Raw genomic sequence first — 26,224 nt, forward strand, 5'->3', positions numbered from 1 at the left:
CTAGATTCATTCACTTTTAATTTTTAAAATTCATTCGTACACAGCAAAGTTCAGGTTGCATAGCAAATGGTAGTTTCTGATCTCTATGTGAGTACAGTCCTGCACCATATAAAGAAGTTTCAGGCAATGGTGGATGCCATGTATGACGGAAGATGGCATGTATGATGGTGGATGGCATGTATGATGGTGGATGGCATGTATGACAGTGGATGATATATATGACGGTTAATGGCATATATGATAGTGGATGGAATGTATGAGGTGGATGGCATGTATGAGGGTAGATGGCATGTATGAGGATGGATGGCATGTATGACGGTGGATGGCATGTATGAGGTGGATGGCATGCAGGACGGTGGATGGCATGTATGAGGTGGATGGCATGTATGATGGTGGATGGCATGTATGATGGTGGACCACAGATTATGACGGAGCTAAAAAATCCCTCTTGCCTAGTGACCTCATCGCTGTTGTATCTTCCTAGCGCTACACATGGCTCAGGTGTTTTTGGCGAGGCTGGTGTAACAAACCGCCTGCACTGCAGCTGTATAAAATTACAGCACGTACACTATGTATGGTACATCCTATTCGGTAAGGACAATAAATGACTATGTTACGGGTTTTTACTATGCTAGAGATTTTTACGTAAACATCCATTTACTATACTTTTTATTGCTCTTGCCACCTCTCTCGATCATTTCCCGTGTGCTTGACTTAGTCTCGTGCTGCTTGGTACAGTAACCTGCTGTAGAGGCTTGTAGCTGTACCCATGGCCCAGCCGAGCCATAGGCTACCCCATCTAAATAGGTCTGTGTAAGTCCCCCCTCCGATGTTCGCACGACGACGAATCACCAAGTGATAAGTCTCTGAGACTCACAGGCATCCTCGTGGGGCATTAAGTGGGTCCCGCTGCAGAGCCGAGAACGGGGCGCTGAGCCCACAGGCCCGAGCCTGAGCGGGGGCTGCGGGCTCAGGGGAAAAACCCTGAAGGACCGCCTCACTCAGCGTGCTTGCTCCTCCTCTCATCACAATTCTGTCCACGTGGTGGCTAGCTTCCAGCCCACAGTGGGACGGGAGTAAAAATTAAAACTAGAAACACAGACGGCCGAGGCAAGTATCCCAACAAACACCAGAGGCAACCACCAAAAACACTCCAACGAGGCCGCAGAACACGGCCTGCGGAAAGGCAGAGTCTCAGGAGGCGAGAAGAAGGTTCACACGAGGTTCAAATACTTCTCTCCAAGATGGCAGGGAGTTGCAGTCCGTTTTAAGAAACCGAACGGAAATGACAGTCACTTTGGACGGGGTTTTTGTTCCGATTTACAGCCACCCCCGAGCTGGCGGTCCGGAATGACTCAGGCTCCAAGGCTCCAGGGGCGGCAGAGGATGCGGAGCGAACCGGCCCGGACCTTTCCAAACTCACAGGGACCCACCCCGCCTCTCGGGCCTCAGGATAACCTCCCTCCGCCAGGAGGGTCCTTTCATGAACGTAGAGGGACAGATTTTAAACTAGGACGATGGTTATGACTAGACTCTTAAAACAACAAAACAAAGAAATCCCCAGAGAGCAATCCATGCTTCAGCACCATTCTATTTTCTAAAAAAAATATATATATATATATTTTATTGATTTTTTTTTTTACAGACGAAGGGAAAGGAGAGAGTTAGAAACATTGACGAGAGAGAAACATCGATCAGCTGCTTCCTGCACATCTCCTACTGGGGATGTGCCCACAACCAAGGCACATCCCCTTGACTGGAATTGAACCTGGGACCCTTGAGTCCACAGGCCGACGCTCTACCACTGAGTCAAACTGGTCAAGGCCAGCACCATCCTTCTGTATTACTTTACAGGGCGACGGCTGGTGGCCGCAGAGAAGAGGCTGCGGGGAGCTGTGTTTGCCTTTGGAAGACAAACGGGACCAGAGACGCGGCGGCAGAGAGCAAAGCCATGACAAGAGCAGAACCACAAGCCGATGGAGGCCTCTCCAGTAATGTGATTTCAAGGCCTCGTCTGACGTTTGCTCTGTGGAAAGGAGTCAAGAAATGGGACATATGTTTAATTTGTTAACTGCTGTTGGTAGGGAAACAGGACACAGTCTGACTAGCTGGCCGGAGGGGAAAGGGCGTGATTCCTTCAGCTCTGAAGGGGAACTAATGTGCTAAGTGAAAAGGCACACGGCTGGCCTCAAGTCCACAGCTGGGGGGCGGGGAGGAGGCTGGTTCCCAGTAACTCTAACGCCTTGGGGAAAAAGTCCCCCAAATCAGCATCCTGAATTCTATTCTACTTTAGAACTTTGGCGTATGTTTTCAGTAACACATGCCCGCCCCTTCAGCGTCTCTTTAACCATGCGAGAACCCACCTCTAGTCTAGTTTCTCTGTGAATACTGGTTAATATTCCAGGTGAATGTTTTACAGCAGTATTTTTGAAGGGGTTCATTCTGACACAAGTTCATCTAATCAGAAACTACACTGATGCCAATAGGGACGAAACATCAAATTAACTTGTAGGATCTTATTTTTAAAATCTTGGTATGATACTCGGGTATGAAATAAGGTATACAAATCTGCACGCATAACAGTCATAAAAGCCACCAACTCCTGTGTATCAGAAATACCAAAACAAGGATCTGGCTAGGGAACAATGATGGAAAACATTTACTTAGATGGACAACAAACTAGGTGTGCAAGCTCTTGTGTCAACGTGAAAGGGTGTTCCGGTCCCAATCCCAAGCCTTGTCCCAAACCCACAGGGAGGGAGCGGAGAGGGGGCTGGATGGAGTCAGACGACCTGGCTGGGCTGCTAAGTAGCTTTGTGGCTTCTTGTGACTCAGTGAAGCCAGCTAACATCTGTTTCCTGGTGTTCATGTTTGTCAAAAGAAGTAGGACGAGGGAACGAGGAAGGCCTCCAATTTAATGATTATAAACACTCAATGTCTGTAAACTTCCACCCTGCTGATTATTGATATGTTATCATTTTACTCTTTAAAAATATTTTTATTGATTTCAGAGAGGAAGGGAGAAGGAGAGAAGGATAGAGACATCAGTGATGAGAGAGAATCATGGATTGGCTGATCAGCTGCTTCCTACACGCCCCATACTGGGGATGGAGTCTGAAACCTGGGCATGTGCTCTGATGGGGAATCACACCGTGACCTCCTGGTTCATAGGTCGATGCTGAGCCACTGAGCCACGCGACTGGGCTTATCACTTTACTCTTGATTGCGTGTCTCAGGGTTGAGAAGCCCAGCTATCATGGATGCTGTCTGAATCCTGGATGATGCTTTTCCTATTAACAAAGACAAGCCTGACACCCTCACTGCTCACGCCACACTGGGCACTGACACCCCCGCCAAAAGCAGGTGCCGAAGCCGGGAATCGGGGACTGAGACGCAGGTGATAGGGCTGTCAGCTCAGTGCCCGTCCCAGGCCACGTGGGAATGTTTCCCAAGAGGCCTGTGCTGGCTGGAGGGGGACCTCTCCCCGGTGGAGACCGTGCAAACTCGCTCCTGTGCCCCTGGGGAGCTATCGCCACCGGAACAGCGGCAAGCGGGGGGCCTCAGGAGCTGCATTGGAAAGAGCAACGTGGTCGTGTCCAGATCAGGGTGTTGGGGTTCCCCGGGTTTGAGAGCCGTCACTGTCATGCAGGAGGTCTGGGGTGCCCGCAGTGGAGTCAGTGCCACTCACCACTTCCAGAAAGCTGCACGTGGTCCAGCGTGGACCCACAGGCCGCCCTCCCCGCCCCCTCCACCAATGTCACCAAAAAGGCAAGCTTAAATGAAGACTTCATTTGTTAGCCATCATTCTGATGGCAGGAAAAGACGGGTGAGGAAGTGTCTCATCATGGCCGGGCTGAGTCTGAAAAAGGCTGGAAGACATGTGAAATAATTCACTCCGTCCTGGTGTAAGAAGTCTCCACTTGAGATGGAGGGGTATTTCTGAAACCATAACAGCAAGGAACAGGTACGCTATTCTCCATATGAAGACGCTGGCTATAAAGCACTACATAGAGAGAAAGTGGGGAATTTTTTGAGAACAGGAGACTGACTTAGGATGGTTTTATGCTCTATATCAGGGGTGGGCAAGCATTTTCATACAGGGCCAAGTAGTGGGTATTTTATTTGTTTATTTTAAAATATATTTTATTGATTTTTTATAGAGAGGAAGGGAGAGGAATACAGAGTTAGAAACATCAATGAGAGAGAAACATCGATCAGCTGCCTCCTGCACACTCCCTATTGGGGATGTGTCTGAAACCAAGGTACATGCCTTTGACCGGAATCGAACCTGGGACCTTTCAGTCCACAGCCCGATGCTCCATACACTGAGCCAAACTGGTTAGGGTGATAGTAGTCCAATGGGATAGGAATTGATTAACTTCTGGCCAACTCTTGGTAAGGTTAAAAATGAATGTGTTCTCACAGATCTTCAATGTATATGAACACAAGTGTCTTGAATACAAGTTGACTGGGCCACGCAAAATCTTAGCGGTGTTAATAATACAAGTAGAGAAGGCAGACCACAGCCGCTGTGTTTTAGAGCTGGGAGAGAGAATGGCTTAGCTTAGTCAACGAAACGGACAGAACCACGTATCCACAAAGGAGGCTGTCTTGAGCGCTTCCCTCTTTCCTGAGAAGCGAGGGTTCTCATCCGAAGACACTGCTGTGTGTTTGGACTAAGATCCTGTGCATCAACCTGTCTGTCACAGACAGCGAATTGCTAAGAAAACCGCATCTTGCCCTCTAAACCTGGACATGTTCAGAGGATGGGACTCAGTTGGACTTTATTGCTGAAATGGGATCCAACAGAAACTCTTGGGGGTGTGAACACTGTCTAAGATGTCTTAGTGTCACTGAATGCCGTGCTGCTAAGGAAAAGGCAGAGGATCTGTAGCAATTCGGTAGGACCTCATTGCTGGCATGGCTTCTCTGGTTAGTCCTTTTCCAAATGCAAAATGAACGTAGATCCGTAAACACCACTTAGCTTTTCTCTGAAGAGCAAGGACCAGTCAATTCCCGCTGGCAATATCCTATACACTAATCCCTGCCTGTGTGTCCTGATACAGGCGGTCTCTGAAAAATGGAAGGACATATGCCGATCCCAGGCTGTGCTATGAAGTCTCTCTCTTTAAATAAGTGAATGGTAGTAGGTCCTTCATGATTCTTTTACAAAAATATTGTTATTGAAATCAGAGAGAAAGAGAGACAGAGAAACATATCAATGAGAGAGAATCACTGATCGGCTGCCTCCTGCACACCCCTCACTGGGGATCGAGCCCACAACCAGGGCCTGTGCTCTGACCGGGAATCAAACTGTGGCCTTCTGGTTCATAGCTCAACGCTCAACCACTGAGCCAGGCTGGCCGGGGTCTTCCTATGCCTTTTACCAGCTCCTACAAGAGGACCATCAGCCTTAGAGGAGATCTGGCCAAACAACTATTACACATTGGGGAATACAGTCCAAACGAGAGAAAGACCACTTTTGATCTGCCGTAACAGTTTAGCAAAAGACAGGGCTAATGAAGCGTCGTTACCCGTCTGGGCAGCTGGTCGGCTACTGCAAACGCAATGCTTAAGAGACCAGTGCTGGCCACTGACTCCTCAGAGGACAAGGGCCCCGCACAGGGAGACGGCCTTTTCCTGCGAGGCCCCGATGGGCACACAATGGCCCGAGAGCTGAGCTGCTCCAGGGGGGATAAATATCGGGTTCTTCCAGAGCTACCTTCACATTGAACGTGATCTCCTCCATGACGTACACGCGCTCAGGGAAGGCTTTGGCCACCTCCTCCACGCTGTTGAAATACTGCACCGGCTCCTTTATGTCCCGGTCCTGTTCCAGCAGCTTGAACTGGCCTGAAACACACGGTAAACAGAAGAGAGGTGAGATGGTGCCGGGGGGCTGCTGTCCCTGGGGCGGTGGCATCCCCCTTCCCCACTCCCACTCTTCTTGTCTAAGGCTCCTGATCATTATCATAAAAACAACAACAACAACAACAAAAGACCATGGCAGGTTTTCTTAAACACCGGCTTAAGAACGAGCACAGACGCGTACGTTCTTCTTTGCTTACAGCTCAGAGTTGGTTACCAGAGGACCGACGTCAAACTGAACGGATGCTCCCTTGTAATCAATCTGGCCTCCTGGTAAAAACTCGCTCTGTGTCGCTCACTTTGCCTGTCACAGGAAGTCGTGTAGTCCTCTCGGGGTGATAACCCAGGCACATTATATGCTAAAACCAAGGCCGGGCGGCTCAAGGGGCTAATTTTTCAGATGAGTATTCCAAAAATCCACAGGTAGCACCGCTCCGTCCTGTGGCCCCTCAGCTCTCCCAGGTTTCCTCGGTTTCAGCGCCACGCGGGCGATGTGGGGACCCCCCAGCTGCGGTAACCGGGGACCTGCTGGGGATGGGCACAAAGCCTGTGCACAGGGAGGCTGGCGGAGTGCAGGGGCTGCGTCTCCTTCTAATGAACAAGCCACTTGGCACCTGCAGCAAGTGGCTTCCTTCATTCTATTTTTAAAAAAAATATTTTAAAAATTGATTTCAGAGAGGAAGGGAGAAGAAGAGAGATGGAAACATCCATGATGAGAGAGAATCATCAATTGGCTGCCTCCTACATGCCCCTGACTGGGGATGGAGACCACAACTCGAGCATGTGCCCTGACCGGGAACCAAACCGTGACCTCCTGGTTCTTAGGTGGAAGCTCAGCCTCTGAGCCACACGGGCTGGGCTGCCGGTGACTTTTACTGTGCAGGGGGCTGGCAGACTTCCTCTGTAAATAGTTTAGGTTTCGTGGGCGACGTAGTCTCTGTCCCAACGACTCCGTTCGGTTAGCTCCCGAAAGCTGCCGCTGGCGATACGTAAACAAGTCAGACCCGCTGCGCACCGGGTCAAACGCTATTTACAAACACAGGCAGGAGGTCGGGCCGCACCCTCTGCTGCTCTGTCCCTTGGAAGTAGTGCACAGGACAGATGACGGTGGGGACAAGCAGGCAGACGTCAGAAGTGAAGACAGCCAGGCCTACACGCCAACGTCCCCGAACAGTTCTGCCGAGGTCTCTCGTAAGGCCCTTGAGACCACGAACCAAGCTGACCCTGTTTACTCGAGAATGGAAGTTTTCGCTTTGGTGGGAGTCTGACATCACGTGTGCCTCTAACGGGTGGACTTTACAAGGAGAACAACGCAAACCACCGGCTGACACGAACACCCACCTTCTCTCCCCACCGTTTACAAGACCAACGTTCTAGGACCTTGCCCCAAGCCCCTCTTCTTCTGCCAAAGACCACGCCCTCCCGGGGAGCCCACGCGAGGCGCTCTGGGAGGGATGCTGAGCTCCTGTGCCACCCTCTTCTCCGTGGCTGCTGCGGCCTGGACGTCCCAGCAACGTCCATCCAACCTCGGGGACCCTCCAGGCGTCAGGACCCAGCTCCCTGCCAGATGCGAAATCAATGGACAGAACCCATCCCCCCTGCCCCCCACGCAGGGGAACTAATTTCTTAACAGACCGTTTCATGAAGAGCAGAGACTGTGCCACCAAATACAAGCACGTGGAGGTCGCTGGAGCATCTGTTCTGAGATGTCACTGTCATCACACGCGGGCCATGCTCGCAGGGGGGAGCGCCTTGCCTCTCAGCAGCGTTGAGGGTTTCAGGAAACGCCTCCACGGAGAGCCATCCCCGCTGCAGGACCCGGGCCCCCGGGAGCGGAGGCAACACCCCGACAGGCCCATCGAGTCCCATTTAAGTACACCCACGGCGATGCCTACAGAGCAGAGATCGGCACCCTACTGCCCTGCTTTCATGCGTGTTTCCACAACTGTGCTGCGTCGTTCCGATGGGGACAAGGAATCACTGCCGTCCGGAAAACGTCAGTTGGTGTGTGTCACTCAGAGCCAGCACAGGGGCTCCCCTCGGCACGGACGCACAGGACGGGCAGCGAAGAGGCCCCGTCCCGCTGGGGAGTCCAAGTTCTCCGCTCCCGGCCCGGGAGCTGGCGGGCTGTCCTGCAGCACACACTTCCTGGCTTAGACATAAAAGGTCACTTGTCAGGAGTGAGACAGGGACACTGGCTTTGCTCATTCAGAAGAAAGAGCCAATGACGCCGAGGCACGCAGTACGGACAGGGAGAGGGAGAGGAGGTCAAGTTCAGGTCCGGCGGGTTCAGGTCACTGGCCGGGAGGCGCCAGCCCCCGGTTCGTGGGAGGTGAGTTCGGAGCAGCGGCACCGATGGGGCTCTGGGACCTGTGCCTCCCGGGTTCCCACCCTCGCGGGGGATGGGCACGGTCTGCGGCCCATCTTCTCTGACAGCTGCGGCTGTACCGCTCCCCGGCCCGCCCACACGGTGCCCATTGCGTATCAATAAAAAGAAGCAAGGGAGACCTGAGGCCGGTAGGGTCCATCCGTGGGCCCGATCCCCTGGGCATTTCCCTCCTCATCGTCGGGAGTGGGAAAACGCCACGTAAGCTAGCACGGAATGAGGAGACAGAAGAGGAAGGAGCAGCAGCAGCAGTGCTAGAAACGGCACCAGGACACCACAGCGCCCTGGGCATGGCTGCCATGGTTACGGAAAAGGAACGCCAGGATGCTGGCACGCCACGACCAGGTCTGTGCTATTTAGTGGGACGACCCCAGCCTGGCTACGAAGTTGGTGCTTCTTGAACAGGGAACAAACAGTGGACTGTTCTCACTTCTCTGTTCCTGGGCCTCTCAGAGGCAGGGCACCGCCAATAACGGAGATGGCCTCGAGCCCATCGTGTCATTGAGATGCAATCTGGTCCGAAGAACGGAACCGTAAGCCCACTGGGCCATTTCTAAATGGGAAGAAAGGATCCATTCTCTAAAGTCACAGGAACCACAAAGCCGCTGAGATTTCTCAGAAAGCAAACAAACCCGAGGAGGAACCTGCACTTATACTCCGGGTTCATCTGGACACACAAGGACTCCTGCATTGCTATCTCCGTGTGCGCGCGCGGGAAGCAGTGTCCGTGGGCTCGGACAGCCGGCTGAAAGGTAAGCTTCTTGTTATCGGAAAGGCACCGACCCATCCCTGCCTTCTGAACAGCCTGTGTGAACGCCCACCTCCACCCACAATGGGTGAGGGCCCGTCAGGGCTGGGGAGCCACCCTGATGCCCTCTCTGGAGAAGTGGGAAGAGATTTCAAGATGACTGAAGGTGTGTCCTTGCCACACGTCAGTCCCAGAGGGTATGGAGTGAAAAGTAAGTCCCCTTCCAGTCTCCTCCTAAGCTCTCCCCCCAGAGGCAGCCCCAGAGCTCCTGCCACCTCCATGCAGACATGGTCTTTGATGTTATCTACTGGCACACATAATGCCGTTTTTTTAAAAAAAAATTTTTATTGATTTTTTACAGAGAGGAAGGGAGAGGGATAGAGAGTCAGAAACATCGATGGGAGAGAAACATCGATCAGCTGCCTCCTGCATACCTCCCACCGAGGATGTGCCTGCAACCAAGGTACATGCCCTTGACTGGAATCGAACCTGGGACCTATCCACTGAGCCAAACCAGTTAGGGCAAACGCTGCTCTTTTAACAGCAAGCAGTGGCTTTCTGTGTAGTCTGTGATCGTTCCATAAGAGTTTGCTTCATTCTTAAAGAGCTGCATGTATTCTCCGTTGTGCAAACACCGCACCGAATGTGATCGGCCCTCTGTGGATGGGCATCCAGGTCAGTTCCGGTCCTGGCAGCCGCAGTGATGCTGAAGTGAACATGCTTAGCTGTCCTGACGTTTGTGTACCCAATGCAAGCACACTGGTGGGAACAGCTCGATGTGGAGTGGCTGGGCCAAAGGGTAAGTGCTTTTTTATTTGTGATAGTTATTGCCAAACTGATCCTTCTGGACGCTCTGCCCACTCATATTCCCACTACTAACGTGTTTCCTCATACCTTTCCTAGTGCTTTGAAAAAAATGATCACTGCCAATCTGATAGGTGAAAAATAGTATCTCATTGGGGTTTTAATGGCATTTTTTACTAAAAAGGTAGATCTGGGTTTTTTTTGTTAAATGAAGCAATTTATATTTTATATTCCTTGAATTTTCTGTTCATTTTCTTATTACCAATTTTTGAAATTTCTGCTAATCTTAAGCATAATTAAAAAATACAAACTTGAAATATTACAACGCAGCGCTTCCCACTCTAAACTCTGACTCCCTACGTCACTTAGCATTAGTTCCTAAAATTATGGTTTGGTGGGGAGGAGGGCGAGTGGAAGTGAAATTGGGAGAAAAGAGAGAGAAAGAACAAAACTCAGCACAGAGCCTCAAAGCCTAACCACAGTGAATCAGAATTAAAGCTAAAGAACAGAAAGAAATCATCAACCAAAATATAATGAACTTCAGCATAATCGTCTGTGGCATTTCTATTTATTTCTCCATCTGAGGTTATATTAGAACAAGTGTCAGAATTTCAGCTCTGAAATCCTATCCTTGAACTTAACCAGACTAAACGGGATTCAAAATGAAATCATTCTGGGACACATATTCTAACCCACCAAGCTACTTCACACCATGCAAATGGTTTCCTTATTTTCTGAAATTGGGAGAATGGGATTTTTCATCACACCTAAGTGGTTAGCCGGTTAATACGAATGATCGGAAAGTGTCTGAGGCACAATGATCATAAATGCGACGGAAGCTAAAAAGGTTGTAGCCGTGAACAAGGTCGCTAACACGTGAGGGTGGGAATCTCTAGGCCATCTTCACCTTTCTTTTAGATGCATTCTCCTGCAAGTCTTGCCCTTTCTTTCCTTGAAATCCCTTTGCCCTCAGCACTCACTGCTACTGTCCTGTTTCGATCCTCATCCCTTCATGGTGGTACCACTGCTTCGGACTTTAAGTCCATCGCTGCCTTCATCAGAACTTCACTCATCCTGAAACACAACCCGAGTGGGTTTCACGGCACTCGGGGACCTACCCCGTTTCCCCGAAAATAAGACAGTGTCTTATATTAATTTTTGCTCCCAAAGATGTGCTAGGTCTTATTTTCAGGGGATGTCTTATTTTTCCATGAAGAAGAATACGGTACACATTTATTGTTAAATGAAAATAAAGGAAATTTATTACCTGTATACGGTACGGTAGTACGGTAGTTGTCAACACAAACCAGACAAACTGTGAATCCTACAGTATTAAGAATTTACTCATTTATTCAATGACAATCATGTCATCATCTTCTGGAACATCATCATAACAATCAATTCCTGAATTTCCTGGTGAATTTCTTGTGACTCCATTTCTTTCAGAATCAGTGGACCAAATCTCTCATGTTTAGTCTAGAGGGGCCTTATATTCCACTCAGAAGGAAACCTATAAGTAGGTCTTATTTTCGGAGGATGTCTTATTTTTGGGGAAACATGGTAAGTGTCCACTACACGCTGGTAGACTAGCCGAACAAATAAATATAGTAGCTCTTCCATTTTGAATCCACACCCGGGTTTCTGCCTTAGCATCCCGGGACAAGAGTCAGGGCTGGATCTTGGAGGGTCATGTATTCATTAAGAAGTTAAACTTTATAGGATGTAGAGAGTCACCAATGGCTTTTAATCAGGGGATGGAAGAGCATCTTAATCCATTCTTTGCTGCCCAGAGGCTGAGCTGTAGGGCTAAATTAGCGGCTTCTCCTGCCCTTTGATTTCCAGTTGAATCACCCGTGTGCAGTCAGCACTCACACTCTCTCTCCCCATTGCCTCTGCTCATGTTCTTATTCAGTTTGTGCAAAACTATGGATCCTTTGGTGACAGTCTAACTTCTGTGCACAGCTGTCACCCTCTCTTATTCTGTTTCTTCTCCCCCAGTCTCAGTTCTCCTGGGGGACCTCCTCTATCATCGTGGCTTCAAGGACCACTGATAAGGTGACAATAGACTAGCCTTTCTGCCCGCCAGATGGTTCCTGAATTCCACATCGTCCTAACCAATAGCTGCTGTGTACCTCCAACAGTGCTCTCACGAAGATCTCAACACGGACCCATGCAAAGCTAACCTCTTTATACTTCTTGAACCAAGCAGCCACCCAAATCAGAAACCCAGGTGGCCACATTGGTTTGAGTGGGACAGAGCCCATGCTGGCATGGAAGAGGCTCTTTTGTTCATTGCATTGGACTTGGCTCCCTGGTGGTCCTTGGGGATCATGAAGTCTGGGCGTAACACTCCCTACCCCTAACTTCTCTCATCCAGTTGGTGTCAATCCAACTTTGTCCCCCGTCCTGCATCAATCAGTTCCTTTGCGTCTCCACAATTACAGATTCCCAACCACATCATCTCCCACTGTGGCCAGTTGTCCTAGTCAATTGCTTTGCCCCGTGGCTTCCATTCCAGGAAACCATCTTCTTACTCTACCACTGAACGTTCAAAATAAAATCATATTTTCAATGAGGATGATCTGCAGAGGATTTATGTACAACAGGACAGCTGATAATGGCATGGGTGGGCTGTGAGGGAAGCAGAGTGATAACAGAGATGAAGACAGTACAGAGATGATTGTGTCACCACCAAAGCTCTAAAGGGACAGGGGAAGGACTAGTTACAGGAAGGAGTAAGTTATTTAAATAAGGTCACCTTCTGAAGGAGATGAAGCTGTTCCCTGGTGATTCCTCAAGGGAGGAAGCCTGGAGAACAAAGACCTTGACCTCACCCTCTCTTGCTATCTCCTATCTCCTGCTGGGACTACTTAATCACTGGCTGAACTCAACTGGAAATCAAAGGGCACGAGAGGCCGCTAATTTAGCCCTACAGCTCAGCCTCTGGGGTGTAGCAGGGTGGAGGCAGCAAAGAATGGTTTAGGGATGTGTGCTCTTCCGTCCCCTGATGAAAAGCCATTGGTGGCTCTCTACGTCCTATAAAGTTTAAGTTCTTAATGAATACATGACCCTCCACGATCCAGCCCTGACTCTTCTCCTGGGATGCTAAAACTAGCGTAGATACACCCACGATGAACCAGGTCTTCCCAGACTGCACTCACAACATGGATTCCCAGGTTCGGTCAATCTATTCACCCAAAATCAATTTACTCATCACCTACTCCAGAAAAGACCTTCCTGTCTCAGGTATATAATTGGCCACATTCTTTTGTGATTTCATTATTTATCTACAGACGTTTATCTAAGCATGTATAATGTCTTATTGTCCTTATTTGTTTACATATTTATTTTTGTACACTAAACAGTGCAAGATGCTGAGTAGGAAAATCCACTGATGGCCGAATGAAGGAATGAATTTAAGTATCAGCTCAAGTCCAATACCATCCAGGAGGTTTCCCTGACCCCACCCCATGCCGATCTTTTTTTTTTTTTTTTTTTTTTTAAGTATATTTTATTGATTTTTTTTTACAGAGAGGAAGAGAGAGAGATAGAGAGCTAGAAACATCGATGAGAGAGAAACATCGACCAGCTGCCTCTTGCACACCCCCTACCGGGGATATGCCCGCAACCAAGTATATGCCCTTGACCAGAATCGAATCTGGGACCTTTCAGTCCGCAGACCGACGCTCTACCATTGAGCCGAACCGGTTTCGACCCCATGCCGATCTTCACGGATATTCGTTACCAGGGTTTAATGTTTAATCATTCCCTACTTATTTTACTGGTTTTTGAATTGTTTTCTTAGTTAGACCACAAGTGCCTTGACGGCAGAAATCATGTCTGCTGTTTCCCTGACAACACAGTTTGAGACCATACTAGAAATTAAATAAATACTTGCTTTGAGGAGCAGGCATTTAGAGCAGGAAATATATATATACATATTTTTGGAATCTCAAAATCAAATACTTATGTGACCACAAAAGTTGAGTCAATTGGTAAAATCGATAACAACGGTGGAGATGGTGACCTCATAACTCTAATACCTACTTATTCCCAGGGACAGGAAACCTGGCTTTTATGTAAACATGTCCACTTTTTAATGGTTGGTTCAAATAAAAAAAAAAAATCTCATTTAACCCAGGGACCACTCTACCTTTCTGAGAGAGGAAGGCACAGCTGTCGTTTGACCAAGGGCTTCTAACTTCACTGATTTGGGGGATACTAGATGTGAGTGGGTGGTTATTGGTCAGGAAACGTTAAACATTTAGCTGGGAAGTCTGGGCACTTGAAGCACTTCATTCTCCCTTAAATTGGAACCTTAAGTGGAGGCTTCTGTTTACAGCTTTTCCCAAGAACATTAAGGGCGCACTCATGTAAGACCTACCCTGTTGACGACTGTCTGCCTGGCTGTATACCGAGTTCCCTTTACTTTGACCTACCAAATATGTTCAATTAAAAACAGGTCATAAAGGACAGTGAGTTCTACTGACCCTGAAAGCCAGAATATGTTAAATGCCAGAACTGACAAAGAATTAGAGGCTCACATACCAAATGACCAACTTCTTAAAAAAAAAAAAATTAATATATATATATATATATATATATATATATATATATACACACACACACACACACACACACACACACACACACACACACATATATATATATATATGTGTGTTTTTTAAAAATATATATTTTATTGATACTTTACAGAGAGGAAGGGAGAGGGACAGAGTTAGAAACATCGATGAGAAACATCGATCAGCTGCCTCTTGTACACCTCCCACTGGGGATGTGCCTGCAACCAAGGTACATGCCCTGACTGGAACTGAACCCGGGACCCTTCAGTCCACAGGCCTACGCTCTATCCACTGAGCCAAATCGGTTAGGGCATAAAAAAAAAAAGTATATTTTTATTAACTTCAGAGAGGAAGGGGGAGGGAGTGAGAAGAAACATCAATGATGAGAGAAAATCATTGATCATCTGCCTCCTGCATGCCCCCTACTGGGGATCGAGCCCGAAACTGGGGCATGTGCCCAGATGGGGAATCCACTGGCTGAACTCACCTGGAAATCAAAGGGCATGGCACCTTCTGGTTCATAGGTTGATGCTCAACCACTGAGCCACACTGGCCAGGCAGACCAGCTTCTTAATGAAGAGGCTCAATCAGATGTGGAAAGACAAAAGAGAAAAGAAAGAGGAGTCGGACCTTCTGGACCAGAGCCATGTCAGGAAACATAATTTCTCCAGCAGCATGCTTACACACACACACACACACACACACACACACACACACACACTATCTCACTCAACAGTCCATGGAGTGGGCGGGGATTACACAGATTGGACCAATGAGGAATTGAAGCCTGCAGAGATGCAGGAAGACGCCTTGGGGCAGTAGCAAATCCAGGATGGGCACTTCTGTGTGCTGACCTCAGCTCTACCTTTACCACACTGCTTCACCCAGGGCTGGTGTCTCCCCCCTCAGGAGGAAGGCAACAGGGTGAGGAGCAGCTAGGCCTTGTCTATTCCTGAAAAAATACACAACAGTCAGTAGGAAGAAGGGTCATTCAGCAATGAATTCTCCTCTGACAGCTGAAGGGCTCTTAGGGTTGTTTCATTTAATCCCCAGAATGACCCTGGCAGTTGATTCAACGATAAAACATGTCTACAGTTTAGTGTAACTTTGGGAGTGTGGTGTGGCTGAGAATTCACCCCACTCTGTGGAACCGGAGCCCAGGTGTTCTTCTTAGTCTCTGCCACTGTGACTGGCTGTCAGGATGAAGTAGCTGCTTCTCTTCGGGTCAAAAACCTACCTTAAAAAATCCCCACAAAACCAAGGTCCTAATATGTAAAAAACAATTCCTCTTGAGGTACCATCCTTTTTGGGAAAATATAAAACGAGCCACATAAAAATTAAGAGCAGCAAAAATAAGACTTCAATTTTTAGTTGTAGAATTTAAAACCCTATCTTATGAAAGGAGAAGAGGGAAGAAAGGGTTAGAAAAATGGAGCGTAGGGAAGAGAGCGTGAGGAGACAGGGAGATAGGAAGAGGCATTAAAAAAAAGAAAGAAAATGAGACCTAGAAAGTGACATAATCAAAACGAAATGCATTATTCCACACAGAGACACACAATTTCAACCCAGACCCAGGCCAGGAGGACCACACCAACGCAGAGGGGCCAAATGCGAATGTAACACGACACAGCAGAGCGTCTAGCTGTCATTTCACAGCTCCAGGCGAAAAGAAAGGCGCACTGTATGGACTCGGAGCCGGGGGCCAGGAGTTTTCAATACAGTGGTTCTGATGATGTATGCTTCTCTTTCATGCCTTATGGAAGCGTTTAAAAAGGAAAAAGGGAGCCAAGCTGCATGGCCAAAGTGTGGGGAGGGTGCGGAAAACACTCAGGGGCTGAACGTTCCACCATTATTTCTCTATTGAAACATGACCCGGTTCTTGGCTTCTTATTTGCTCCCTTTTCCACAGCCCGACCGTAAACTCCCACACACCAGTGTAGCCGCGGAGCGGAGACAATCATCCCAGCAGCTGCTCAAGCTGTGGTTTTCATTAGGAAAAAAAAAAAAGTGCCTGGGTTTTAAAGGATTTCTTTTTCAACCCTGGGGCCCAAACTGGAGTGATTAAAACTCCATGTACAGGGACACGAATGGTTTCTTAAAAGAACGATGGGAACACAGTCAGCGTTATCTATGGGGGGTGAGAACAGTTCAAATTTTAATGCCCAGCATGGCTTCGTACATGGAACTTGGACATAGGAAAGCTGGCAAAAAAACAACAATATAGAAGCCTATGGGATAGGCCCTACATTGCATTTCTGCACATATTAGGGGTACATTTTCACCTCATTCATCAGCTACATAAAGCAAGACCGGCAAGCCACGAAGAAACATGGAGCCTTAAGTATATATTACTAGAGGCCCGGTGCACAAAATTCAGGCCTGCACCCTCTCACAATCTGGGATCCCTCGGGGGATGTCCTACTGCCGGTGTAGGTCCGATCTTGCAGCGGGTTTGGGCCTAACCCAGCATTTGGATATCCCTAATGCAATCCAGAACCCCTGGCTCCTAACCACTGGCCTGCCTGCCTACCTCATCGCCTCTAACCACTCACATGCCTGCCTGATTGCTCCTAATTGCCTCTGCCTGCCTGCCTGATTGCCCCTAACTACACTGCTTGCCTATCTGATCACCCCTAACCGCCTCAGTCCCCACTGCCATGGTTTCATCTGGAAGGATGTCCGGAATGATATCCAGAAGGTTGTTTGGCTGTCCAGTCTAATTAGCATATTACACTTTTGTTATTATAAACTAGTGAAAGAAGATAATCTGAAAAGGCTACAAACCCTACGATTTCAGCCATTTGACATTCTGAAAAGGCAAACCTACTGGAGACAGTAAAAAGATCAATGGTTTCCAGGGATTAGTGGGCAGGGAGGGATAAATAGATGGTGCATAGAGGGTTCTTAGTGTAAATACTCTGTATGATACATAATGGTCGGTTCCTGCCACTATACATTTGTCCAAGCTCACAGATTGTACACCAACAGTGAGTGAACTCGAAGGTAAACTCTGGACTTTGGGTGATAATGTGTCAGTATAGGTGCATCGATTGTAACGAATGTACTGCCATGGTGGGGGAATATTGACAACGGGGGAGGCTATGTATGTGCTGAGGCAAGGGGCATGTGGGGACATCTCTGTACCCTCCCCTCAACTTTGCTGTGGACCTACAATTGCTCTACAAAATGAGGAAGGAAGGAAGGAAGGAAGGAAGGAAGGAAGGAAGGAAGGAAGGAAGGAAGGAAGGAAGGGAGGAAGGAAGGAAGGAAGGAAGAAAGGGAGGAGGGAGCGAGGGAGGAGGAGAAAGGAAGGAAGGAGAAAAAAAGAAAGGAAGGAGAAAGGAAGGAAGGAAGGAGGAAGGAAGGAAGGAAGGAAGAAAGGAAGGAAGAAAGGAAGGAAGGAAGGAAGAAAGGCGGTTCCTTGAAGTCTTGCATTTGACACAGGAGCAGAGCTCAGGTCTGGCAGCCCCAGAACCAGGCACGTTCTGTTCTCGGGGCTCAGGATGAGGCTCGGTACCCCTGATTCCACATGTGCTCACTGGTTATCATTTTGCCTCCACATCTTCCTACAGCCGTCACGTGCATAAACTTCTAGAGTGGAAATCCTGGCTTCCCCCTATTGTGCAACTTGGGTCAGTCCCTAGGAATCATCCCCACCTCCACCCATCTCCTCGGTCTATCTGATACAAAGGCCATTGCCCAACCCCAGCCACTGGATGCGTAACTACATCGAAAGGGCTTAGCGCCCAAGGTGGCACATGATGAACATCAGAGAGAGGTCGAAGGTAACAGAGATAGCTCGCCATGAGTGAAAAGGAGTCCAAGGACCCTAGTATCCCGAATTGCCTACTGGTTAGGGGAAAGGGCTAGCGTCTTCTTACACGGCATCTGGCAAAACTCCTGGAGAAGCAGAGCCAGGAAAAAGCAGCCTGGATCTGACTTCGTTACACGGCCCATTCGGTAGTCAAGCAGAAGCGAGAAGAGAGATACTCGGAAGATGTAGGCACACGGCCACCCGATTGGGCCCTCAGTTCTGGGGATGGGGGATGGAGGATGGGGGACACATTATCTCTTCTGGGAGAAGCTGTCCAGGGAGCCCTCTGCTCCATGAAGAGCAACGGCCACCGAAGGCCTGCTGCTTAGACCGTGGCTCCGTGCACTTGCGGCCACGGTGGCAGCGGGTGGCGGCCCCGGATGGTTAGGAGTTAGCCGAAGCTGCAGTAAAAACGGAAACGCCGGCCCAATAAAAAGAGCCTCCGTGGCGGAGAGGCCCTCCCTCTTGGGAGATCCTTCCTCTTTATTTTCTTTTTCTTTTTTCTTTTTTAATAAATCTTTATTGTTCATATTATTACAAATGTTCCTCTTTTTTCCCCCTCCTCCGTTGCTCTCCTCCACCAGGTTCCCACCCCACCCTCTGCCCTTTCCCCACCCCTCATTGTCCTCATCCATAGGTGCACAGTTTATGTTCAGTCTCTTCCCACGCCCCCCTCTCCCCTTTTCCCCAAGAATCGTCAGTTCACTCCCCTTCCATACCTCTGATTCTATTATATTCAACAGTTAATATTGTTCATCAGATTTTTTTAAATTTTATTTATTTTTTATTTTATTTTTAATTTTTTTATTTTTTAAAAAAATATATTTTATTGATTTTTAACAGAGAGAAAGGGAGAGAGATAGAGAGCCAGAAACGTCGATGAGAGAGAAACATCGACCAGCTGCCACTTGCACACCCCCTACCGGGGATGCACCCGCAACCAATGTACATGCCCTCGACTGGAATCGAACCTGGGACCCTTCAGTCTGCAGACCGATGCTCTACCACTGAGCCAATCCGGCTTCGGCTCAGATTTTTTTTTTTTTAAATTTCCTTGGTTTTTAGATTCACTTGTTGATAGTTACGTATTTGTTGTTCATAATTTTTATCTTTATTTACTTTCTCTTCCGAAAGAACCCCCTTCAGCAATTCATATAATTCTGGTTTGGTGGTGATGAACTCCTTTAGCTTTTCTTTTTATTAATGAAGCTCTTTATCTGGCCTTCGATTCTGAGTGATAGCTTTGCTGGATAGATTATTTTTGGCTGTAGGTTCTTATCATTCATCACCTTGAATATTTCTTGCCATTCCCGTCTGGCCTGCATGGTTTCTGTTGAGAAATCAGCTGACAATCATATAGGTGCTCCTTTATAGGTAACTACCTGCTTTGCTCTTGCTGCTTTTAATATTCTCTCTTTGTCTTTTGCTCTTGGAATTTTAATTATGATTTGTCTTGGTGTGGTCTTCTTTGGATTCCTTTTGTTTGGAGTTCTGTGTGCTTCCTGGATTTGTAAGTCTAATTCTTTCACCAGGTGGGGGAAGTTTTCTGTCACTATTTCTTTCAGTATGTTTTCGATATCTTGCTCTCTCTCTTCTTCTGGGACCCCCATAATTTTGATGTTGGTTCGCTTGAAGTTGTCCCAGAGTTTTCTTACATTATCTTCAACTTTCTGGATTCTCTTGCCTTCTTGCTTCTGCGGAGGAGTGTCTTCTGGCTCTTTATGTTCCAAATCTTTGACTTGATTCTTGCGATCTTCCATTCTGTTTTTAGGACTCTGTATAATATTTTTTATTTCAGACAATGTATTCTTTATTCCTTGTTGATCCCTTATTATTTCTAATTGATCCCTTTTCATATCCTCATAGGTCTCATTTATTTTATCGGCCTTTTCTAGGAGATTCTTGAACAACCTTATAAGTGTGGTTTTGAACTCTATATCCAGTCGCTTTTTGTCCTCCATTTCTTTCGTTTGTGATCTATTTCCTAGTCTCGGCGTTTTCGCAGCTTCCCTGATGGGGCGGAGTTAAATTAAAGAAGAGGAGAAGCAACAGCCTGCCACTGCTCGGAGCTTCGGGGCTCCGTTTCTGCTCCTGTGTTTAATGGAGGGCCAGCTTCCAGACAGGAGCCCGTCGTGTCCCACACTCCTGAATGGGCCACGGCCAGCCCTGCCTCCTCCCTGCCCCCAGCACTGCTCTCTCTCTGCTTCTCTTCAGTCTGCACTGACAAATGGCCCTGTGCTGGCTCCCTGCGTCCATCCTTCCTTCTCATCAGACGCCTGCGCTTCTGTTCACACAGAGCCAGCCACTGAGCATCCTGCTCTCCCTCTTCCACGTGAAGCAGGCTGCGTGCACCTGCAGGACTTGGCTCCGGGAAACATACCCCCATCCTGGGCCGTGCTGTGAACAGGCTGCTCCGGGCGGGGGAGGGCTGAGGGGCACACAGGGGCAGGGCCCAGGAGCACACAGGGGGCAGGGCCGAGGGGCACACAGGGGGCACACAGGGGGCAGGGCCGAGGGGTACACAGGGGGCAGGGCCAAGGGGTACACAGGGGGCAGGGCTGAGGGGCACACAGGGGGCAGGGCCGAGGGGCACACAGGCTGGGAAGCAGTGCCCTGGAGGAGGGACTTGGCAGGGCAGGGGGTGCATTTCAGATGAGCACACTCCTGTCTCTAGTGGGCGATCGAACCTTTAACAAACCAGAGTCTCTGGGGAAAGCTTAAAAAGCGCCATCAGCACTGAGTCAGCAACTCTGGTTTTTGAAACTACTAAGGAAACTTCTTTATTTCCTGGTCTTACAGTTCTATTTCTTTTTCTTTCTTTCTTTCTTTCTTTCTTTCTTTCTTTCTTTCTTTCTTTCTTTCTTTTTTTTTTAAATATATTTTTTATTGATTTTTCACAGAGAGGAAGAGAGAGGGATAGAGTTAGAAACATCGATGAGAGAGAGTCATCGATCAGCTGCCTCTTGCACACCCCATGTTGGGGATGTGCCTGCAACCATGGTACATGTCCTTGACTGGAATAGAACCCGGGACATCTCAGTCCGCAGGCAGACGCTCTATCCACTGAGCCAAACCGGTTTTGACAAGTTCTATTTCTTTAAAAATAAAATCCAAAGAACACTTAAAGGGCCAGAGATACATTAAGAATTTAAACTATTTACAAATTCATATTGCCCTAGCCGTTTTGGCTCAGTGGATATAGTGTTGGCCTGTACACTGAAAGGTCCCGGGTTCAATTCCGGTCAAGGGCACGGGTCCACCCCAGCCCCGGTTGCGGTGAATGCAGGAGGCAGCCAATCGATGTGCCTCTCTCACATCGATGTTTTTCTTCCTCTGTCACTCCCCCTTCTCTCCACTGTCTCTAAAAGTCAGTGGAAAAATATCCTCAGGTGAGGATCAACAACAAAAAAAGAAAAACAGAAAAACAGATTCTATATCATTACTGAATGGAAACTATGGCCAACAAACTGTCAATCATCAGAAAATGAGTACTTGTCCCAGGTCTATGTGTTGTGTTGATACAGAGGCTTATGGCACTGTCTTCATGAATATTGGGTCCGTAGGAGAAGGGATGAAAATGCTGGTCCTATATTTTTGTGTAGACATAAGTACATCTTTATTCAGCAAGATATCACTTAGGTTTAGTTTGTGTTGATAGAAGGCGATGAGTAGAGAGGGAGAACGGGGTGAGGGGAGGGGGAGCGGGGGTGCGGGGAAAAGAGGTTCAAGGACGGTCCCAGGAGTGTCCGGTGTTGCAGTCAAGGAGCAGCGATGGAAGCGAGCACAGCCCTGGCCTTGAAGCCAGGAACATCAAGGTCCAGCTTTCCAGCCGAGAAGACCAAGGCCCCCTCCCACACCAGCTTCCAGGTCAGAATCTCAAGATTCTCTCGCAGCTTGCATGCCTTTGTGAGCGAGGTCACAGCCTCCGGTACAGGGGAGATCTGGCCTACATGTCCCATTCGCTCCTGGTCTCTATGACCTCCCAGAAGAGGGGGCGGCTGATGGCACTCCATCTCCTTCTCTGCATCCCCACCTGCTCCCAGCTCTCCTCCTGGGCTGCCAGGAACACCCCCAAGTCCTCCCCCAACCCCCTCAACATGGATTCATTTATTGGCTGATTTTGGAAATTCTCTTTAGGGCCCCACCTTGGTGTAGACACCGAGGAGGGTGGAAGCAGGGCGACCAGCTCACCGCGAAAGGTGACTCCTGTGTCATTTGAGCGTGAGCCGGCACCGCCCAGGCAGCCCCTGCCCAGCTGGGGAGGGTGCCTCAGGCTGGGACTCGGGATGCGGGGACCATGCTGAGCACCGAGTGGCCGAGAACATTGTGAAATTATGGTCAGAAACAAGCAGGTGTGTATAGAGAGGGAGAGCAAGCAAAAAAACCCACACAGGCTGTCACCAAGCCAAACGCGTCAACTCCCAACCTAATTTAGCCCCTTTCCCATCAGAAAATAAAAAATCTGGCAAGACAAGTGAAGGCTTTCCAGAAGGCGTGGTCCCTCCGACCCCGAGGGGCACGCTTCCCAGGCGGATCTGCTTAGGGACAGAACGCCGGGGTATACTGAGGCTCCCCTGGGGACAGCGTTGAGACAGGTGACACCCGGAGGTGTCAGAACGGTTATTTCTGTGCAAGTAGGATCTGCTGCCAAGTTCTTGTTCACCGAAACGTCTCGCCTTAAAGGAAAAAGAAACAGAAAAGTGCAAATGCTCTAGAGCAGTTCCGCATTTGACCAGGGTGAGGATGCAGCAAGGAAAGCAAGGCTGGTCTTGCTCCTCTCCCAGCCCAAGGGACACCTGCAGGGGGAGGCTGCAGAAGATTTTAGGCGGCAGAAGGCAGCGCCCCAGAGGGGGCCCACGGTGTGTGTGTGTGTGTGTGTGTGTGTGTGTGTGTGGAGAGGTAAAAGAGGAAGGAGATTGTAAACAGATGGAGTCCCTCACAGGGCACAGGCTGTCCTGACATGACATCAGACATACACCTCTTACACATACATCTGCTGGTTTTTGTAACTTTGACAAAAAAAAACTAAGGATATCCCAATTTGTCTTCCTCCTTTATAACATCTTTTTTTTTTCTTTTAAAGAAAAAAATATTTTTATTGGTTTCAGAGAGGAAGGGAGAGGGAGAGAGATAGAAACATCAATGATGAGACAGCGTCATGGAGGGGCTGCCTCCTGCACCCCCACCCTGGGGATCGAGCCTGCAACCCAGTCATATGCCCTGACCGGGAATCGAACCGTGACCTCCTGGTTCGTAGGTCAATGCTCAGCCACCGAGCCACACTGCTGGGATGTAGCATCTATTTTTGGCCAAACAGGGAAATAATGAGCCCACCAGGGGACTACTTCTCCGTGAGAGTCCTGTCGTTCTTTCCCTCGGTAGGAGGGGAAAGCAGTTTTGCGGAGATGTGAGGGAACCACAGAGCTGACAGAAATATCGGAGACACCTGCAACACGAGGGTGGCTGGTCCCATCCCATCCTTTTTGAATGCCCACCCAGCCTGGGAGCTTTTAGCAGCGCTATTTCTGCCCATTCCTTCCTTCCTCCTCAAATATAGCCACCTACCCCCCACTGCCCATTTCCAAACTGGCACCATGATTAATGGTCCAGGCGAGAACTTAATTTCCTGTCCAGTGGGTCCAGGCTGATTTCCAATAAAAGAACTCACTCCAGACAACCATTTCCTCTCCCCACAGCTTCTAATCTTTTATTCAATTGTGGGCTTTCTTCCCTCTCAGTGTGAGAGCAGAATCGATTTTTGAGCCGCCACTCGGTGACTATGCCAGAGCATCAGAGAAGGCTGGAGCTGGGAGGGACCCTGAAGGCAATGCAATCCCCCCTCCCCTTGACATTCAGAGGGCACGGACCCGCCCCTTGTGTGTGCAGGCGGCAAAGTGGCCAGGGACGAGGGGCCTCCTGTCACTCGGGCACACGGCGTGGGCCCGCGCGGCTCTCACTGCGCAGCCGCCTTCAGTGAAGCCGTCCGTGTTCAGTTGGGAACTGAGCGCCATGGGAGAGCATTTCTGCCACTACGGCCCCCGGGAAAACCACAACCAAGTGTCAGCCAAACCCCTCAAGTCCAGCAGCACAACTGCCAGGTCCAATGACTTCGGGACTCTTCACACACCCACTGCACATGCCATGCATTGTCCCAATAAGAACTGCACATCGCCGAAACCGGTTTGGCTCAATGAATAGAGCAGGGGTCTTCAAACTTTTTAAAGTGGGGGCCAGATCACAGTCCCTCAGAGAGCTGGAGGGCCGGACTATATGAACTACGTACTAATTCCTACTGTAACACCTGGGCTGCGCTCACTGCCCAAAAAACCTGGCGGGTAGGATCAGACTCCTCTGCGGGCTGCATGTGGCCCGCGGGCCGTAGTTTGAAGACCCCTGAAGCGTCGGCCTGCGGACTGAAGGGTCCCAGGTTCGATTCCGGTCAAAGGCATGTACCTTGGTTGCGGGCACATCCACAGTGGGAGGTGTGCAGGAGGCAGCTGATCGATGTTCCTCTCTCATCGATGTTTCTAGCTTTCTATCCCTCTCCCTCTCTATAAAAAAATCAATAAAATATATTAAAAAAAAAAAAAAATTGCGCGTGTCCATCTCTTGTATTTCTCTCCCAGAAATGCTTCCCGGAGAACGCCACCACAGTGGGAGGTGTGCAGGAGGCAGCTGATCGATGTTCCTCTCTCATCGATGTTTCTAGCTTTCTATCCCTCTCCCTCTCTATAAAAAAATCAATAAAATATATTAAAAAAAAAAAAAAAAGAATTGCGCGTGTCCATCTCTTGTATTTCTCTCCCAGAAATGCTTCCCGGAGAACGCCACTGCCCTTTGTGAAATCCATTCTGAAAGGAAGAGGCCCTGAGCAAGATGCCGATGACCGCATCACAAAGTACCTTCTTTGGATGCCCCGTGTCCCACAGGGAACCCCACTTCTTTCTGAGGCAGTGAGAGCAGCGGCGGCTCCACCTACTGCACAGATCTGTGGTGACATCCAATGAGCCGACCTAGGCAGAAGGAGGTAGCAGATACCTCCCTATTCAAGGCAAACGTTACACGTTGGTGTTGTCTCTGGGAGATCAATCCCTCGGAAAATACAAATCTCATTTTTAACGGCCTGATTTTTAGCTCCAAAGAGTTCAAGAAGGTGCCAGAATCAGGACCATCAAAGTCAGACACAACCTCCTCTGTGCATGACCAAAGGGAAAGACAGCTACCCAAGTAAACTTCACTCACACAGTCAGAGGCAGAGGGTGTGCCCAGGAGTATTTTTTTTTTTAAGTTAAACCAGATAAACACGCACACCTCACACTCATTCGGCACCACAATTCCATGTCTGGCGTACACGCGTGAGCGGGAGACCATGCTGTGGCCCCGTGTGTTGCTCTCCAGCTCACACGCCGGAGGGTGAGACTGTGCCCGAGGCTCACTGCTTCCCAACCACATCAGTCACAGGGAAGAAGGACATGCTTCCCGCCCGTGACCTTTGAGATCTACAGGATCTAAGGCAGAACGTTACATTTTCAAAACTCACGTCCTTCCCACACTTAATATGATAATGAGCGGGGATGCGGGCCTTCCAAGCGGCCCAGAGCCAGGCGGCGGGAGAGGAGCGTCCCAGAGGCGATAGAATGTCTTCGCAGGGTATGATTATTTTCTGTTGAAAACTCAGTTGGCGCTCCAAGCTCCCCAGCCTGCCATTAGTGGGTGGTTTGCTCAGCCCTCGGCCAGCCCGCCTCTGGTGAGCTGGACGGCGCGTCTGCCCTCGCCGCCGGCGCGCTCGGGTTTGGACCTTCCTTGCTTGAATGCAAAACACATTAGCTAAGTAACCGAACAGGCTGGAGGGAGGCCTCGCACAGGACCCAGCCTGGCCGGCTCCGAGGCTGGGCAAACACTCTCCGACGCTTCAGGGCAGCGGGGAGGGGAGTCCCCGAGAGCGAAGGAGGTGGTTTCTTTCAAGTTCGAATACTTATCCGCCCACAAACAGAGCCCTCAGAAATGCATCACTAGAAAGG

At 49.1% G+C, this 26,224-nt stretch overlaps 1 protein-coding gene across 2 annotated transcripts in view; it reads right to left on the minus strand.

Annotated features, from left to right (window-relative positions):
• The window catches only part of GAREM1 (GRB2 associated regulator of MAPK1 subtype 1), a 132,303-nt gene that overhangs the window by 22,808 nt on the left and 83,271 nt on the right, over positions 1-26,224 (minus strand). For both annotated transcript variants that reach the window (XM_084888703.1, XM_084888702.1), the window contains exon 3: positions 5,723-5,853. In XM_084888703.1, coding sequence (XP_084744829.1) covers positions 5,723-5,853 — 131 coding nt within the window. The remainder of the gene's footprint in view (positions 1-5,722; positions 5,854-26,224) is intronic.

The sequence above is a fragment of the Pipistrellus hanaki genome (genome assembly GCF_964339955.1).
Source record: "Pipistrellus hanaki genome assembly, chromosome: 6".
Classification (NCBI taxonomy): Eukaryota; Metazoa; Chordata; class Mammalia; order Chiroptera; family Vespertilionidae; genus Pipistrellus; species Pipistrellus hanaki.